At 49.4% G+C, this 18,279-nt stretch overlaps 1 protein-coding gene across 1 annotated transcript in view; it reads left to right on the top strand.

Moving 5' to 3' along the window:
- Positions 1–18,279, top strand: part of adgrl2b.1 (adhesion G protein-coupled receptor L2b, tandem duplicate 1) — a 60,700-nt gene that overhangs the window by 25,873 nt on the left and 16,548 nt on the right. The window contains exons 3-6 of the mRNA XM_030363365.1: positions 1,631–1,844; positions 6,806–6,915; positions 8,229–8,243; positions 9,571–10,371. Coding sequence (XP_030219225.1) covers positions 1,631–1,844; positions 6,806–6,915; positions 8,229–8,243; positions 9,571–10,371 — 1,140 coding nt within the window. The remainder of the gene's footprint in view (positions 1–1,630; positions 1,845–6,805; positions 6,916–8,228; positions 8,244–9,570; positions 10,372–18,279) is intronic.

Below are 18,279 nucleotides of genomic sequence, written 5' to 3'. Positions count from 1 at the left end.
CAATTAGCGGAAGGGCACAGAGTGAACCGGCGGTGGTTAGTCGTGGTGCGTGTCACCCCGCAGTCGGGAGCCAATGGGATTATGGGGAAGGTAACGGTCTGAATGAAGCGCTAATTAGGGGAAGAAGAAAAAAAACACGCTGTCTGAGTCCCGAGGGACCAGCCAGGCCGGCAAACAAACCGTGGTTATTGACAGGAGAGGGAGGCATCTGCCTCACTCATATCTTTAAACCAACATGGGCTAGTTAGCAGTTGGCTCATTATTTAGTATTTACATTGATCCATTTCTGTTTGTCAATGATCACTGGGACATTTGCGAAGAAGTCCCCTCCTTAATTCTCTCCTCAGCTGGTCATCTCATTTATTAGTATTTACATTGATCCATTTCTGTTCATCAATAATCACTTGGACATTTGGACACACGTCCTCTTCTTAATTCTGTCCCCAGCTGGTCAGCTCATTATTTACGATTTACATAGATCCATTTCTGTCAACTATCATTTGGGCATTTGCACATTTGCACACACGCGTCCCCTTCTTGAGTCTCTCCTCAGCTGGTCAGCTCATCTCTCTAATGGCGCCTCATTTGTGACTTGACATTTCATTTCTTCTGAGAAGAATAAAAATAATAATTCAAAAACAGAAGGGGATAACCTTTACCGCCGTTGTGTGCCGACGGGAGGCAGCGGCGCGGACTGAGTGAAATGGTTAATCTTCCCCTAAAGCCCGGTCGTTTGGCCGTGCGCCACCTATAGATTTTTCCTCCTCCTGTGCGGACTCCAGACAGTCCCCCCCGTTCGATTGCCAGCGACGTAAAAATGGATTAAATCACACTTCATTCTGCCGGGATCCTACTTCTCCAGCCCCGCCAACCCCAACCCAGCCCCCGTCTCCCCTCTACCTCTATCTACAGTAGCATGATGGAGCCAAACCAAACGGAACCGACAATGGGGTTTGGTGCAAATTATTAAATGAACCGTTCCACGAGTTCCACCAATGAAGTTCACCTCCTATGCCCGTGTACCAGTCTGGGAGGGGGGGGGAACGGTTTCTGGGTTTAACTGTAGCCCTATGTATTACCCAAGGTTTTTCGAGAGGTTACAACTGGTCCCTGGTGACACAGATTTGATGTACTAGCCAACACCCCGAGACCGCAGAGAAATTAAGAGGTCGAATTGTTTAGTCTTTTTTCTTCTCCTGGGCGAGTCTTGTGTTTTTAAAACGGCAGTTGAAACGAACAGACCATCGCTGCTTATTTATTCAGCCCAATGCTAAAATTCTTGTTATGCATGTATTTTATCTGGTCTCGCGCACAAAGCCAGTGATTACTTTTCAGTGCCTTGGTTTGGCTTTGTATAACATACGTCTCTCTCTCTCTCTCTCTCTCTCTCTCTCTCTCTCTCTCTCTCTCTCTCTCTCTCTCTCTCTCTCTCTCTCTCTCTCTGCCTCTCTCTCTCTCTCTGCCTCTCTCTCTCTCTCTCTCTGCCTCTCCCTCCCTCTCTCTCTCTGCCTCTCTCTCTCTCTCTGCCTCTCTCTCTGCCTCTCTCTCTCTCGCTCTGCCTCTCTGCCTCTCCCTCTCTCTCTGCCTCTCTCTCTCTCTGTCTCCCCCCGCCTCTCCTTTGGGTTGCCAGGTTTCAGCCGTGCTGCCTTGCCCTTCGGGCTGGTCAGGCGGGAGCTCTCGTGCGAGGGCTACGCCATCGACCTGCGCTGCCCGGGCAGCGACGTCATCATGATCGAGACGTCCAACTACGGCCGCACCGACGACAAGATCTGCGACGCCGACCCCTTCCAGATGGAGAACGTCAACTGCTACCTCCCCGACGCCTACAAGATCATATCGCAGAGGTGAGGGGGAGGGAGGGGTGAGGGGGGGATCTTATTTCATCAACAGTGACAGGAGGAGGTGGAGGTGCCGTCTCAGACCCCCGGGATGAGTTGTTATTTTGTGTGGGGCGGGGAGGGGGGGGGGGGGCAGTGGGCCTCCCCCAACACTGCTGCCGCATTCTGGCCGGAAAAACATGTTATTTTTTTTCCCTCTTCTTCCACTTTCACACTTCTTCCAGTACTTGTTCTTCTTCAACTTATTTTTAATACCATGAAATATAATCGCCCTTCATGCTCAGCGCACCCACTCACCGGTCAACGCTTCATAATCCCAGTGCCCTTTTGCACGCTTTTCCTCCCTTTTGTTTGAATTCTCTCTCCTCTCGTTGACTCAGAGTGTATGGGGGCGGCGTTTGACCAAATAGGAAGAGAGAGAGAGAGAGAGAGAGAGAGAGAGAGAGAGAGAGGGCGGCACGCTACACGCTAGCTGCTGCCACCGCCGCCGCGTCTTTGTTCTTCTTTATACTCAGAAGATGATATTCCCTCTACAGGTTGTAAATAACGTAAAGCGGTACCCCGTTGGCACCCAAAGGTCTGCTCGCCATTAGCCATCTCCCTCTGAGAAACGTTGCGGACTACACCCTCTCCAACTCCCCCTGGGGAGCTAGCCTTTCCTCCCTCGCCGCGGTGACAACACTAGCACCGCGCCACGGCCTGGATCTGGCCCCAGGTGTTGACAGCGTTCGCCGTACGACCTTAAACAAACTAAACATTGGCTAAACTCGTTTTTGCTTCCCCTTCGGGCCTCTTGCTCGTGTCAGAAGACAGCTAAGCGTCCGTGCCGCTGTGCCCAAAGAGGTGGCGCTGGTTATTTCTATCAAACGGCTAACCGGCTTAACCTTTCATCAGTCGCGTCACACCGGCCCGAGCTCCACTGCTAACATAGCCCTGTGCTACATTAGCTCTGTGCTACATTATTCCTGTGCTACATTAGCTCTGTGCTACATTAGCCCTGTGCTACATTAGCTCTGTGCTACATTAGCCCTGTGCTACATTAGCTCTGTGCTACATTAGCCCTGTGCTACATTAGCTCTGTGCTACATTAGCTCTGTGCTACATTAGCGTTCCCCACCCCTGGGCGCGGTGCTGCCGTACATCATTCCCGGCCTACCCCCCCCCCCCCCCCCCCGCTGGAATTACTCTTTACATTATGTTCCACGTCCCCCTAATCTCCCCTCGTCACGTTTTAATCCACCTCTCCTTAATTGCTCCGATGAGACATGTCACGGTAGCATCGCTAACAGGGACTGCCCACTGTGCTACACGTGCTCCCTGGAGCGGCGTTCCAAAGCGCCATGGTTACTGGCGATGGAGAGGCACGGGCCCACGTGGCAGCACTCAGACCCCAGCGCAGACCCCAGTGAGGATCACGGCGGTCTGCAGCACAGATGTGTTGACGAGACACGGTTGGGGTAGCTCGATCGAAACGTCTAAAGTAATCCCTCCCGCCAATCAAGGGCGTCCTCCTAGATACTAGGTGTGTGTGTCTGTCTGTCTGCCTGAGTGTTTTTGTGTGTTTCTGTCTGTGTGAGTGAGATGCTTCGCAGAGGTGAGGCATTGCATTTTTTGAACGCGTGCACGCACTCACACACGCGCAAGTTCAACACAGGCCACATCCATAGCCAAATTTATTCTAATGATTCAGATCAAAAGAGAAGCCGGATCTAGAGTGTAATTAGCGCTGATGCGATAGCTGGGAATATTTTTAGGATCCAGCAGTCCCATTAGTGACCCGTTCTGCCGGCTCTGAGCAGTGTGTCTTGATGTGCAGCGAGGAGGCAGCCATATTGTTAATTTAGTTTCCATCGGCAGTGTTAGCAGTTATGCTGTCTGCGTTTATGTTGTCGCCTTTCTTTTACTTTTCCCTTTACCATTAACAGCTGCAAGATCAGAATCGGATGTGTTTCAGCAAGTAGGCTAGGCTAAACATTTTTGTTGTACAAAAAACATGTTTGTGAAATATTTATGACACAAAAGGACCTGGACGGGTAATAAAATATTAAGGCACTTGGGGGTTTTCGCCGAAAGCTAGATTTAAGAGGAAAGTATTCTGGAACCATCTTTCTTCTTAACAGGTTCATAATGTACGGACCAAAATAGAAGAAATGTACGCAGTGCTGACAATTTAGGACATTGCTCGGTTAATTTCTTATTTAGTGAGCATGGAGAATTACAAGCGTGTGAGACGTTTACAATGCAAGAGAGTTAGTTTGTGGTATTATATATATATTATATATAGATATATAAACCATATTCTGCTAGTTAGTGCCATTCAAAACAGCTTAAAAAAGCCACAGTTTAAGTGTTTCACACTTGTATTTTATTTTGAGAGAGAGAGAGAGAGACTAATATATACTTTTTATTACATATATTATCAAAATATAATTTTGCCATTATTTATGCATACATAATCCAAGTATAAATTAGCTATTAAAAAGTTATTTCCATCCCGAGGTTAATGAAAACCACACGCATTTTACCGCAAGGTCCAATAGGTGGCACGGTTTCAGAGAGCCACCAAGATGGACACTCTACGAGTGACAATTTTTGCGTTAACGGGACTAGTTGACACCGGCTTGATGCAAAAGCTTCTTAATATCTGAAGTAATTAATTCCGTAGACGTCTTCTGCGTTTTGATATCATCGAGGTGTGGAACCACAAGTGTCTAGCGAAAACCTCGCAGATTCAGCCGGAATGTTCCAAGGTCTTTACTGCGGCGTTCCTGGCACTATCTGTTATTTCAGATTACAGCATCGGAGGAGAAGGCAAGATGGCCCCCGGCTAGGGATAATGACATTTTTTTTCTGTTAATATTATCTCACCGAGGGGAACCGCGGAGAGCAGCTCAGGGGGACGGACCTTAACGCGACCCACATGAAGCGACTCGTTCGGGGGGAGAAGGGAGGGGGGCTTGGGTTGATAAGGGCCAGAGCTCTTCATTAAAAAACAATTTGAGCCGATCGCAATCGCCACAATATGTATTTTGATTTAGACGACGCCAGGATATGACGAGAAGAGAATTTTGGCGGGGGTTGGTTTGAGTGACGGACGCCAGACGGATAGGATCTGTGATTAACTTTGATCTCTCAATTTGCGACAGAGTGTTTTTTTCTTCGGCTGCCACCACCACCTTTTCTCTGAGGTGGGTGGTAGCCAGTCTACTACTAGTCTGGGCTGATGCTTTTCTCCCCCCCTCGAGTGCTTGTTGCGGTAAAACGCGAGCTGAGAATCAACCACGTGCCCACGCGGCTGGCATCTCTCCGCCTCCCGCCCAGTACCCTCCTTCCTAATGGACGTCTGCCCTTTTTGGCGGTTTAAAAAACAACCACCCTGCTTCGCAATGCATTAACATCACAGGTGAAAGGAGTTAATTCATTCCCTTTATTCCTCTCCTTCTTGTGAAAAAGGAAAAAAATATGTTAAAATGTGCCCGTCCATTATCGGTAGAGAACAATAACCGTTTTTTTTTTTCTCTCCCTCATGAACAGAAAAACACAGCGGACTCCTCTGGAAACACTGTGTCTTTGTGCGATTGTTTAACGGCCATTTTCTTTTAGGTGGCTCACATCACATCTGCACTGTGAACCTCTGGGTTCTGTTCCTCAGCGGGGGGAAGCACTCTCGCCCCGCTGATCGCTGGTGCTCAGCGCCTCGGTGACCCTCTTCCTCAAAGAGACGCTTATCCCCAGTGTCTCGAATGTGTCTGCTGGCCCGTCTCCTCCTTCCCCTTCTTTTCAGATATTGGTTTGCATCGGTTTCCCCCGGCGCCCCCCCACCCTGTCTCTCAGCCACAAGAGAGCCTGATTGAAGTGGAGACACTTTATCCTCCTGTATTTACACCAAATCAGTGCTTTGCTGTCCTTTTCATACTTATATATAAATGTTTTATTTTCCTTTTTGCTTCGCTGCTATTTGAACCCTCTTAACGGCGTGGTGACATGTTGGTATTGAACAAGCAAGCGTACGTACACACACATGTGCGCACACACAGACACACACACACACACACACACACACACACACACACACACACACACACACACACACACACACACACACAGACACACACACAGAGCCACCCACACACACACACAGTCACACACAGAGACACACACACACACACACACACACACACACACACACACAGAGTCACACACAGAGACACACACACACACACACACACACACACACACACACACACACACACACACACAGAGACACTCACACACAGACACACTCACACACAGACACACAGAGACACACTCACACACAGACACACATGTGTACACAGATTAGCAACGGAGCATTCCCATTCAAGAGGAACAGACACACTATTCAACCTAGGGGCTGTTTTTTTTAATATTGAAATAAAATGGCAGCTCCTCCACGTCGGAGGCGCGCTGCGCTGGCAGAGGACCTCTTTGTTTACTACAGAAAAGCCATTCCGGTCGATTGCATGTCTCAGCCACCTGCTGTTTCAAATCTTAACGATTGTCTTTGGTTTCAGCGGTGGCTTGGAGACGCTGTTTAAGAGCTATAAACCCTGTTTGACTGGAGGAGCCAAGCCTGCCAACACAAACTCCTAACTTTGCCATGAGCTGTTCTTACACATTGTGTATGCCTCCCCAACCCCCCGGCCCCCTTCACGTTGACTTACCGATTCTCCATTTTCTTCTTAACACACTGCGTATTGACTTTATTCATGTGTTTCCGCTTTCTGTCGCCGTAGCAAATATGTAAAATGAGTCGTCGGATTGGAATTTCAACCCGAGTGCGCTCAGCGCTCGCCATACCTGTACATGTCCTCTCTTCTCCTCGCCGTCTGTCTCTTGTTTTTCTGAACCCTGGTTTCTCTTGTGTTGTTGTCGTCCGTTGTGCGTTCTGAGTCATGCTGAACCCTGTGGTCAATCTTGTGTTCTAGGTGCAACAACCGTACCCAGTGTGTGGTTGTCACGGGCTCCGATGTGTTTCCGGACCCATGCCCCGGCACCTACAAGTACTTAGAGGTCCAGTATGAGTGTGTTCCTTATAGTAAGTATTCCCAGTCTGACTCTCACTATACCAAACCTATTCTATCTGTTACAACATGATGATGATTAAGACCTGTGTGCCCTCTGCAACAACTGCGATTTATATATATATATGTCTATATATGTGTGTATATGTATGCATATGTACAGTATGTGTGTATATATACATATATGTGTATGTGTATTTATATATATATAAATATATCGGTGTATGTATGTATATATATATATATATATATATCTCCATAAAGATTTATATATAGATAGATAGATCTAGATCTATCTATCAATATCTATGTATCTATATGGATGTCTCTTTCTTACTTGTCTTAGAATAATAAGGTTCTGTAAACACAGCAAAGCAAATATAAACCCCAGATTGAATGTTGACATATGAATGCAATTCAACGTTGATAGAGTTGATAATGCATGTGGTTTTATTTGTACTAAGTTTGCTAATCATAGAGCAATATAAGACAAAGTATCCAACATCTGCTTTGAATTATATCTCCAGAAGCCTCACCGAGCCTAATCCCAAAGAAATCAGAACGCAGCTAAGCGATTTTAATAAGAACATTTCCTGAAACGTTAACCTGTGTTTATTCCTCAAAGCCGACCTCACTCGTTCCTGACTCCTTTCCCTCCCCTCCGACTAACAACTATTCTTCTTCTCTTCTTTTTCCAACCTCCAGTGTGTGTGGTGTGTTGCTAACCTCTTTGTATACAGCTTTCCTATCCCGCCAACGTATTTCTAATTCAACATGTTATTCGCCATCAAGGTTTTTGGATGAAAAAGATAGATTTTTACCTTTTGTAAGAACTGGCACTGCACTATGTTCTGACCTAGGTTATATTGTCTGGTGTGATCCGTTTAACCTTGCAATCTGAATTTAATCACCGTCTGGTTAAGCAGACGAAAAAGAAAAGCAAACTGGTCTCCGGTCGATTCAGGCCATCTGCAATCACCCTCACACCCGACACATTCTTTGTGCTTGGCGAGGGCATAGAGCATTGTGGACGAGGGCAGCAGTAGTCTGACCTTCTCTGACCAGCACGTCGGTCTGCGATGGTTCTGTGTTTGTTTGCTTCTTTCTTAAACCTTAAGGTAATCGGACTGACTAACGAATTTTGAATTCCTTCTCAAAAGTTCTCATTCCAAAAGAAATACGCAGCAGTCGCAGTTGAACCTTTTCTGTCCTAACCTCTTCAATTCTTCTCTTTCCCCGGTCGTTGACTCTTGATAACCTCTTTCTCTCCCCTTTTGCACCTTTCCTTTTTTGTTCTATCGCTTTCTTTTTCCACCGCCTAAAATAGAAGTGGAGCAAAAAGGTAAATGAGTGGTCCGGCCCCCCCCCTCCTCCTCCTCCCCTCCTCCTGGCTCCTTGTCCTGTGGTATTGAGTCCCCCCCCTTCTCCCCCTTCTCCCTCACCCCTTTTCCCTGCACACAGACCCTCCCCCCTCACCTCCCGCTCCAACACACACACACCTCCTTCACCCCACCTCCCCTCCTGTTCCCAAATGTCTCGTCCCTTTTATTTTTCCTTTCTTTTGTCAGAAACTAAACCTGGAAGGGAATTGTGTTGTGCTGTGCAACCCCGGAGTCCACACTCTCCACAGAAATAATAGATTAAAGTCCCCCCCCCAAACAAAGAAATATCATTTTTTTTTCCAATACAAATGGTCGCCCACGGTGCCTGGGTTGATTACCTCAGGGACCTGTCTGGGAGGATAATGTGTAGATGGTTTTGTCTTGCTTGCTCCTGCTGCATCCAGAGCACGCGATGTGAGCGAGCAGTGATGGCTGACTGAGACGGGCAATGAGGCAAAACAGAAAAAACACCCAAAATCGAACCGTTGACCGTTCTGTCCTTTTCATCGGCGAATAACTTGGAACGGACTTTACGGTGGCGACCTTGCCACGACCTCTCTCATCCATCATTGGTTCCTCTTGTATTTTGGCCACAGAATAAGTAGTCGCGGTCCTCCACCGTTTGTGGTTTGGTCGTTTGATCCACTCTAGTTTTTGTTTCACCTCCGCTTCGCTGCCACCACGGTCATCGACACTCTGTTGTTCACCCTCCCCCCTCCCCCCCACATTCCCTCCATCTTCTTTCCTTCAAGATGTGAAATGGTTTTCTCCCCTCGCCCTTCTCATCCTGGTTTACGACCCAAGTCACGCAAGTGTGCATGTGTGCAACGTTGGCATTTTCCTCCTCCCCGAGCCGGCCGTGTGCTAGTTGACGTCAGGGACAGGCTGATGTTTCCTGTCCCCTCACCCCCCTCCCATCCCTCCCACCCAAATTTTTTCCCATCTTTCACTTGCAGGTCTCTTTTGTTGGTATTTTTTTCGTTCACGTCTCCGTACGCTTTTATCCAGTTTTAGGCAGACTCTTGAGATGAAGGTTCTCCTGGCCTCACATGTCCATTACTGAACCTTCTCTCCCGCACTAATTCTCCCATTCCTTATTTAGTTTTTTAGTCCAAAAAAACCAACAAAAAAACCCAAAGTAGTTTCGTCCTTTGAAACCTACAGTCCCTGAATGCCACCGCTCCAAGTGTTGTCTGTTCACAGTGCATCACCTGTTCTATATTTGCTCAGCCTTACTCACCGCGCGCCTCGTGTCTCCTCCTCACTCTCCTCTCTCTCCCACTCTAGTCTTTATCTGCCCTGGCACGCTGAAGGGCATCGGAGCTCCCACCTTCGTCTTCGAAGCCGAGCAGCAGGCGGGCGCCTGGTGCAAGGACCCCCTGCAGGCGGCCGAGAAGGTGTTCTTCATGCCCTGGACGCCGTACCGCACGGACACGCTCATCGAGTACGCCTCGCTGGACGACTTCAAGAGCGGCCGGCAGACCACCACCTACAAGCTGCCGCACCGCGTGGACGGCACGGGCTTCGTGGCCTACGACGGCGCCATCTTCTTCAACAAGGAGCGCACGCGCAACATCGTCAAGTTCGACCTGCGCACGCGCATCAAGAGCGGCGAGGCCATCGTCAACAACGCCAACTACCACGACACCTCGCCGTACCGCTGGGGCGGCAAGACGGACATCGACCTGGCGGTGGACGAGCGGGGCCTCTGGGTGATCTACGCCACGGAGCAGAACAATGGCCGCATGGTGGTGAGCCAGCTCAACCCGTACACGCTGCGCTTCGAGGCCACGTGGGAGACGGCGTACGACAAGCGCTCGGCGTCCAACGCCTTCATGGTGTGCGGCGTGCTGCACGTGGTGCGCTCCACCTACGAGGAGAACGAGAGCGAGGCCAGCCGCAGCCACATCGACTACACCTACAACACCAAGCTGAGCCTGGGCGAGTACACCGACATCGCCTTCCCCAACCAGTACCAGTACATCGCCGCCGTGGATTACAACCCGCGCGACAACCAGCTGTACGTGTGGAATAACTTCAACGTGCTCCGCTACGACCTGGAGTTCGGCCCCCCGGATCCGGCGGAAGGTGAGGAAGTCGGCGCCGGGTTTTCTTTTTCGTTTTTTCTTTCCGCTGCACCCAGACGGCCAAACACGCACACGCGTAAGCAGACAGACAGACACACGGACACGAACATGCGTACACGCACGCAGGACACGCACACGCACGCACACACAGACACGCACGGAGAGACAGACAGACACACACACACACACACACACACACACACACACACACACACACACACACACACACACACACACACACACACACACACACACATACACACACACACACACAAGTCCCCACAAACACACACACAAGTCCGCACACACACACACACACACACAAGTCCGCACACACACACTCACACACACAAGTCCGCACACACACACACGAGTCCACGTGTTGGGAGAGGAGAGCTGGGATTGTACACAGGTGGGGTTAACGATGTCGCAAACGGTTCCCATTTTCATCTCAGACGCGACCGAGTCGCGGTCAGGGGGGCAGGAGGGGTTGCGTTAGGCGTTGGGAAAACACAAAGAGAGGGCCGACTTTGCAGGCTCGGAGAGGAGAGAAAAAAAAAAGGGAAAAGAGGAAATTACAGATTCAACCCTCAGAAACAGAATTGATAGCTCCCTGTGGGACGTGGCTCCCGTAAAAGGCTCCTCTCCATTACCGTGGGGGGGGGGGGGGGGGGGCGTGAGGCGACGGGAGCGGGCCTATCGCCGTCTCTAATCTTAGACCTTATCCCACATCGTTAGGAGCACTGTCCTTGTGAACCCCCTTGTCGTGCCTGGAAGGGGGTCGCATAGTGTTGCAGGCGCGACTCACTGATCATCCCCCCCCCCCCCCACCCCCCCTGCACGCCCTCAGGATTGTTCGGTGGTGCGTTACCACGGTAACCTTGGTGCGCCCCTTATCATCAGGGTGGATTAGCGCGTGATCAACATAATATTGCGGCGGATCTGATGGCAAATAATAAAATCGAAATCCCCCTTCTGGTCCGAAGGCGGTGATGGGGAAGATCAAGAAAGAGGAAACGGTTTTAGAGGAACATGTCCTAGGTATGGCTAGGCAGTAGGCACACGCGTGCGCAGACGCACACGCACACACACACTCCAACGATATTATGAGGGGGGTCTTTATCGGCCGTTTCAGCGTCATTGAGAACAATGCCTTGAGTCCAGACTCTTATCCCCATGAAACGAGTCCAGACTCTTATCCCCATGAAACGTAAGGCTCGGCCCCTGTGCTTCAGGTGGGGTGGGGGGGTGGGGGGGTTCGCTTGATGATGTCAGGGGGCTCGTGTTAGCCCGACGCTGCTTCAAATTAAGTTAGGGTTTCAAAACTTCTGGAGGTCCCGGGTGAGTCGGCCGGAGGCAGAGTGAGGGTGGGTGGGGGAGGGTGGGGCTAGGGGGGGGATCGTGTTCTTGAGCTGGGAGGTGAGGAAGCGCTGTTGATGGGGGGGTGGCGGCGGTGGTGATGGGGGGGTGGTGGCGGTGGTGATGGGGGGGTGGCGGCGGTGGTGATGGGGGGGTGGCGGCGGTGGTGATGGGGGGGTGGCGGCGGTGGTGATGGGGGGGTGACGGCGGTGGTGATGGGGGGGGGCGGCGGTGGTGATGGGGGGGTGACGGCGGTGGTGATGGGGGGGTGGCGGCGGTGGTGATGGGGGGGGTGACGGCGCTGTTGATGGGGGGGTGGCGGCGGTGGTGATGGGGGGGTGGCGGCGGTGGTGATGGGGGGGGTGGCGGCGGCGGGGTAAGTGGTGGGAAGGGAGAGGTGACGTCTCTGCGGAGGCGCTGTGCTCCTGAACCCCGACCCCAGCGTGTCAACACGTCTGTCTGTTTTCATGCTATACCCTGCGACCCCTCACCCCCCCCCCCCCTCAACCCCCCGGCCCCTCCAGCGGTTGACACCCACCCAGGCCTGCCGCTTGTGTCGGTTTCATCGGAAACAAGCGAGAGCAAGGCCCCCCGATTTAAAGGGTCCGTCTCGGGTTCTGCTCCGAGGCGCTGAGAAATAAAATTGCTCCAAACTCGGATTGTTGTTCTCCGTGCGGAGAACTGCCAAGGCTGCCGGTGTGTTCCCTTTGAAATGTATGCAAATGTAATTAACAAGTATATTATCCTAATTGCCGCCGCGCGCTTGACGAGGAACCTCAAAGAAGAGCGGTGGGGAAGTAGTGTGTTTCCAACGGCTCCGGTGGGGTCTAGTGTGCACACTCATCCCCCCGTAATGCCTCGGTAAACACCAACGCTGCCTTGCTGCGGGTGCCAGTCGACAGTGTTGGTAATCAGGGGAAGTGGAGGCACGCTGTCGTTGATTTCAGCCATTATTCAAACTGCTCCTCTCCAAAGCGCCGGCGCTAGGTAGGGGAGCCACTCCGCGTCGAATGAGACGCACAAGGGTTTGTTTTTTAGACGGTGTTCTCTGCCACCAGTGGATCATTAGGGGGTGTTCCACACAAACACTTTGGAGTCGACGCTGGGAAAGGGTGTGTGTGTGTGTGTGTGTGTGTGTGTGTGTGTGTGTGTGTGTGTGTGTGTGTGTGTGTGTGTGTGTGTGTGTGTGTGTGTGTGTGTGTGTGTGTGTGGGAAGGGGGGGTTTGGGTTTGGGTGATAGGCCAACTGGAAGCACTTATGACAAAAGTACTCAACGCTTTGTGGGGGAACACGCCATGACATTAGTTCCTATTTATCCCGCTTTTTTTCGCTTCCTCCTCCTCCTCCAGATCTACACCTTAAACATATCGGCCATGTAGCTATTAGGATTTATGGCTGCGCGACGTCGCGGGTAGAATTAAAACAACCTCTTCTCGCAGGGCGATCTAATGGTGCTGAAATAACGTCTCTCTTACGGAAAACTGACGAGCTCTTGGGGCATGGAGGACATTAATTGCGGCCATTAAGATTCATGAAGCACACTGTTGAAGTTCCCCCTGAACACTGAATCTGTTCGTGTGTGTCTGTTTGCCTGTGTGTGTGTGTGCGGGGGTGTGGGTGTTGGTGCGTGTGCCTGTGCGTGTGCGTCTTTGCTCCGTCGCCAAAAGTCTGCAGCAAAACGAAGACGAGTGTCCTTCTCCGTCAAAAGCTGACGACCTTGGCTCCGATGTTCTCTCTCGCTGGAGGAGTGTGTCATGAGGATTACGGCTAGCTCTCTATTTATATTTTTAGAAAAGTGATCAAAGTGGAAAGTAATTGACCTTGGACAAATTGTCTGTTTAGGTTTTAGTGGAAAGCGCTCTGCAAGCACCGTGCATACGGTCTCCCTCGTCGCGGTGGGGGCCCCAGAGTGTGATATACTTCGTAACCTTATTGATGAATCCCTTTATTGTCTCACCCAATTTGCACACCGTTTGGGGGCGGCGTCCGTGATATGCCGATGCTGCCGTCAGCCCAAAGCACAACAATCAATATTTCGTGCGATTTATTTATTTTGTCCACGAGAATCATTCCCTTGCCAATAACAGCGAAACTGTAGCGCTCATCACAAACCAAAAACGTTTAGAGACATAAATTAAGCATTTATCGTGGAGGATGATTACTTCTTTTTTTTTCCGGACCAGTGAATGAGTAGGGAGGATAAAAAAATAGGAAAAGAAAGCTGTAAATCATTTTGCCCTCAATGTACCATTTCCCAAGGCCCGAAGTGGGAGGGCGAAAATTAATTGCTTTGTCCACCAGCATGATCAGCACTGCTATCGCCTTATCTATTGAGAATATTCCGCTAATGTTAAATAAGAATATGCCCCGGGTATCGTTTACTGAGCCTCCCTCGCCAGCGATACTCCAGTAATCCAGAAATCAAAAAAGACGCTATGTTTACGCGAGGCTACGTGCTAGCCTTTAAACATCGGATCGCATACCAACGCCCGATATGAAGAGCACTCCTGGGGTAAAGCCATCAGACTCCAGGCTACTGATATAAACCTATCACAAATTAATCCTTGTTCCCGTTCAAAAAACAAAAGGAAACATACCCATAGGCCAAAAATCAGCAGGGGGGTTTAAGGGAAAGAACGCGCCGTGAAGCTATGAATGCTAAAGAACAGCCTCACGAAACGCACCCGCGGTGTGGAGCGAATACAGGGCTTATTTCAGGGCCTGCTTCTCCGCCCCCAGTTCAGATCTGTATGTAAGGTAGCAGATGTATCTGGGAGAGGATCCCTGCGCTGCTCGTACACAGTGTGCTAGCTTCCCCCCCCCCCCCTGATTGCCCCCACGCTGGGCTTCTGGCTCGGGCTCCCAGGCTCGGGCCCTTTGCTGCCGCTGTCGCCGTCCAAACGTTTTCGGTTTCAGCCAGTGCTCGTAAATTACCGGGCATGGATATAGAACAGGTCCGGCAGGGGGGCTATTTTCTGTCTACTGGTTGTCTTTTCTTTTTTCTTTTTAGCGACACGTGTCAAAATATTCCCCCGCACGCGTGCACACACACGCACACGCACACACACACACACACACAGACACACAGACACACAGACACACACACACACAGACACACACACACACACAGACACACAGACACACACACACACACTACCACCACGATAACAGACGTTTTTTTGAGTTTGCTTAATGGCCAATAAGGCTTCATCGGATTCCAGGGCTCTGAGTAAATTAGAGCGCGTTCAAAGGTGTTCTCTGGCCAGGAGGAACCAGCACCCCCCCCCCCTGTCTGCAGCCAGAGGCCCGCTGGCCAGATGGTTCACTCAGGCCAATTACTTGGTGCAGGACTGATGGTAACATTAGGTGGGCTCCGGCAGCAGTGTGGTAGGAGTGAACACAAACAGCCTGATGTAAAATGCATATCTTCTCGGGTCGCTTGTTGCTCTCTCCCGACATTTGCCCTTCATAAGAGAATGGCTTCACAGTTTTGAGATGCTTTATATGCTTTTATATTTATCTATAGATACAGGTCTATATTTATATAGATATACATGTATTTCTATCAATATCGTTTATAGCGTCAATGAAACATTAACATTCAATTCTGGTACGATTCTGTGTATCAAGCCAAGCATTCACGCACACGCACGCCTACATCACACACACACACAAACTCACCCACGCGTGCTGTGTAATTGGGCTGTGAGAAGTGTGCTGGCTGAGTCTCCTGTCTCCCATCACCATCGTTCGGTTTTTTCAGTTAGATTGGCGTGTGCATGCTCATCGGCGTTCACGGGCAAGCCGCGTCCCAGAACAAACCGTTTAGTCTGTTTGACCCTTTTTTGGGGGGAGGGGGTGATTTGAGGATATTTAACCTTAAGAATGATCCTTGAAAAAAAAGAAGCCAATTATAATATATTTGGGCCTGGGAATTGTGTTTGTTCTTGTCTATCTGGAACGTCTCTGTGAATATCTCCCTCTCATTCTAATGAGGTGGCTCCTGCAGCTTAGCGCCGCCCCAGAGGAGAATTCATGTGTTACAGCAGCAAATTAAGTGTGAATCAGACACAGCAGTAGTAGTAGTAGTAGTAGTAGTAGTAGTAGTAGTAGTAGTAGCAATAGTAGTAGTTACATCTAAAAAAAATATTTATTTTATACTTGCGACAAGTATGAATAATCATGAGACCAAACGCACCTGAGGTGATGTCAATATAATAAGCGGTGATATCCCGGCGCCGGCTGTTGCCGTGTAGCCTGCTTTGTACAAACACCTCGCCGCGGAAACCCTCTGATTAAAGCGCCGTTTGATTCGTAAGAGCACCAACAACGGGATCTAACACAATTTCTCAAGCTGTCATCCTATCGCGGGTTTCATATCATCATCCCCTTTGCTTTCTGAGGAGAAGCACGAATGGCGCCGACACTGCCACGGAAGAGAGCGAGCCGACAGACGTAGGCCTACTTCAGCAGCACTCCGCCGACGCGAGCAATCCCCATCAGCCTGTTCGCTCTTTTTCTCACTGGCCCTCCACTTCCACCGTGCGTGCTTGTGTGTGCGTTGCGTGTCTTTTTCGCGTTCCTTTTCCCCCCCGCTGATGGTCCGACCCTCGAGTGATCCTTACCTTTGAGCAGCTGATTATGCACAAGTAGCTATTACGTGGCATATGTGTAACGGTGGTCATTCAGTGAAGAACTGATGGACAACGACGTGCTTTTTAATTATTTTTATTTTTAAAGAAGGCCTGGAAACAGAAGACGACAGACAAAATGTCTTCATAAAGCGTGGTGGTGTTGATCTTTACTGGCTCTCTGTCTCATGGCAACACTGCTCTCTTATTATATCAAAATAATATTTTTTTTACCTAAAGAACACAATTATTTCTTAAACATTACAAAACAAATACATACAGTAATCATATAAAATAATGAACAACAGCATTAATATAAACCGAAATACAAGATTGCTATTTATATATTACACTTTGGAGCATACCTGGAAACAAGACAACTGACAAAATGTCTTCATAAAGCGTGGTGGCGTTGATCTTCACAGGCTCTGCATGTGTGAAAACAAAATGAAATGCATTTACCTTCCAATGCAGTAACATTACTGTGATAGCATAACTAACTTTTAAGCTAGTTAGCATGCAGATGGTCTGATGAAAATAATAATAATAAACGTTTCATTAGTCAATACAATTATTCCAAAATCATCACATTGCATGCTAAAACAAATAATACAAACACTGCATTCAAATGTACCACCAATTATCAATTTTTCCTCAAACAAAATACAATACAGGGAGAACTGTTATTATGCACATACCTCTGTCTCATGGCAACACTGCTCTAAAGAGGTATGGCAACACGCAACAGACAAAAAACACCAGACCTGTACACCACAACTCCACAAGAGGCTCCATTAGAAATAATACAATCTTAAGGCTGCTTAACTCTGGCGAAACTCACACATAAATAATCAAAGCCATTTCTAACTCTGTTACATATGCCAACACTCGCACTGCGCCTTCGGTGTTGATTGCCCGTAGGGACTGACTCTGCCTGCCTCTCGAGTGAAACACAAACTAATTGGGGACCGGCCCTCCCATTCAGCGCCGCCGCCGCCTCTACTTCCAGCGCCGTGGCTCGTCCGTCAAGGGCCATCTGAGCCTTTCAGTAGAGGAGAGGGGGGGGGGGGGGGGGTGAAATTGGCCTTCACAATCAAACGAAAATGGTTTAGGTGTGTGTCTATCCTCACTCTCACAATTGAGAGTGAGGATTGGGCGACGTGTTTGTATGTTTATTTTCCGGGTATTGATTATTGTGTTTGTGTATGTGTAACCTCACCCGCTAATTTGAGCTTTTGCAGTAGAAAAACGCTGGACTGATTGGGAGGGAGGGAGGTAAAGAGACATGGAGCAAGAGAGCGAGGGAGAGAGACCCAAGGCGGTAAACTGCAGTTATATAAGAATCTTGAAATTATGCGTGGAAGACATTAATACAGAGAGCCACTGTATGAACAGGCTGTCAATAATTCTGACTAATCAAAAAATCCCATATTTATTCTCGGGGTTTGTGGAACTTTAAAACGGGGGTTTGAAACAGATCCTCTACTCTAGATGTGGCTCGCGTCACTCCACTGGAACATAATCCTAAATAATATAATCCTAAATAATAATCCTTAGATAACTAACAGCGTTTATTCCCTGCATCGCAGATACGAGCACTGGGAACGGATGCAACAATGAGGCTAAATTGCCCTACTTTGTCCGGCCGTTTAAGTGGCCATAACAACATTCATTCCCATGGCGCAGGCGGCACTATCGCTGGGATTGCGTCGATGCCTCTCGTGCCGGAGACTCGCTAATCACACCGGAGTCACTGACGGCGAGAGCAACACACCAAGTGAGAGGTAGTCACCGTGGAACCAGTACTGCTCCTTAAAGCGTGGAACACACTGAAATCTGACACCTGAAACGTTTGGGGAGACTCAAATCTGTTTGGTGTGTACAGCAGTGTTGGAAGCTTTTGGAACAGCGTTGGACGG

This window comes from Gadus morhua, chromosome 8 (genome assembly GCF_902167405.1).
Source record: "Gadus morhua chromosome 8, gadMor3.0, whole genome shotgun sequence".
In the NCBI taxonomy this organism is placed as follows: Eukaryota; Metazoa; Chordata; class Actinopteri; order Gadiformes; family Gadidae; genus Gadus; species Gadus morhua.
The sequence above is the reverse complement of the archived record's forward strand: the minus strand, read 5'-3'. Positions and strand labels throughout refer to the sequence as shown.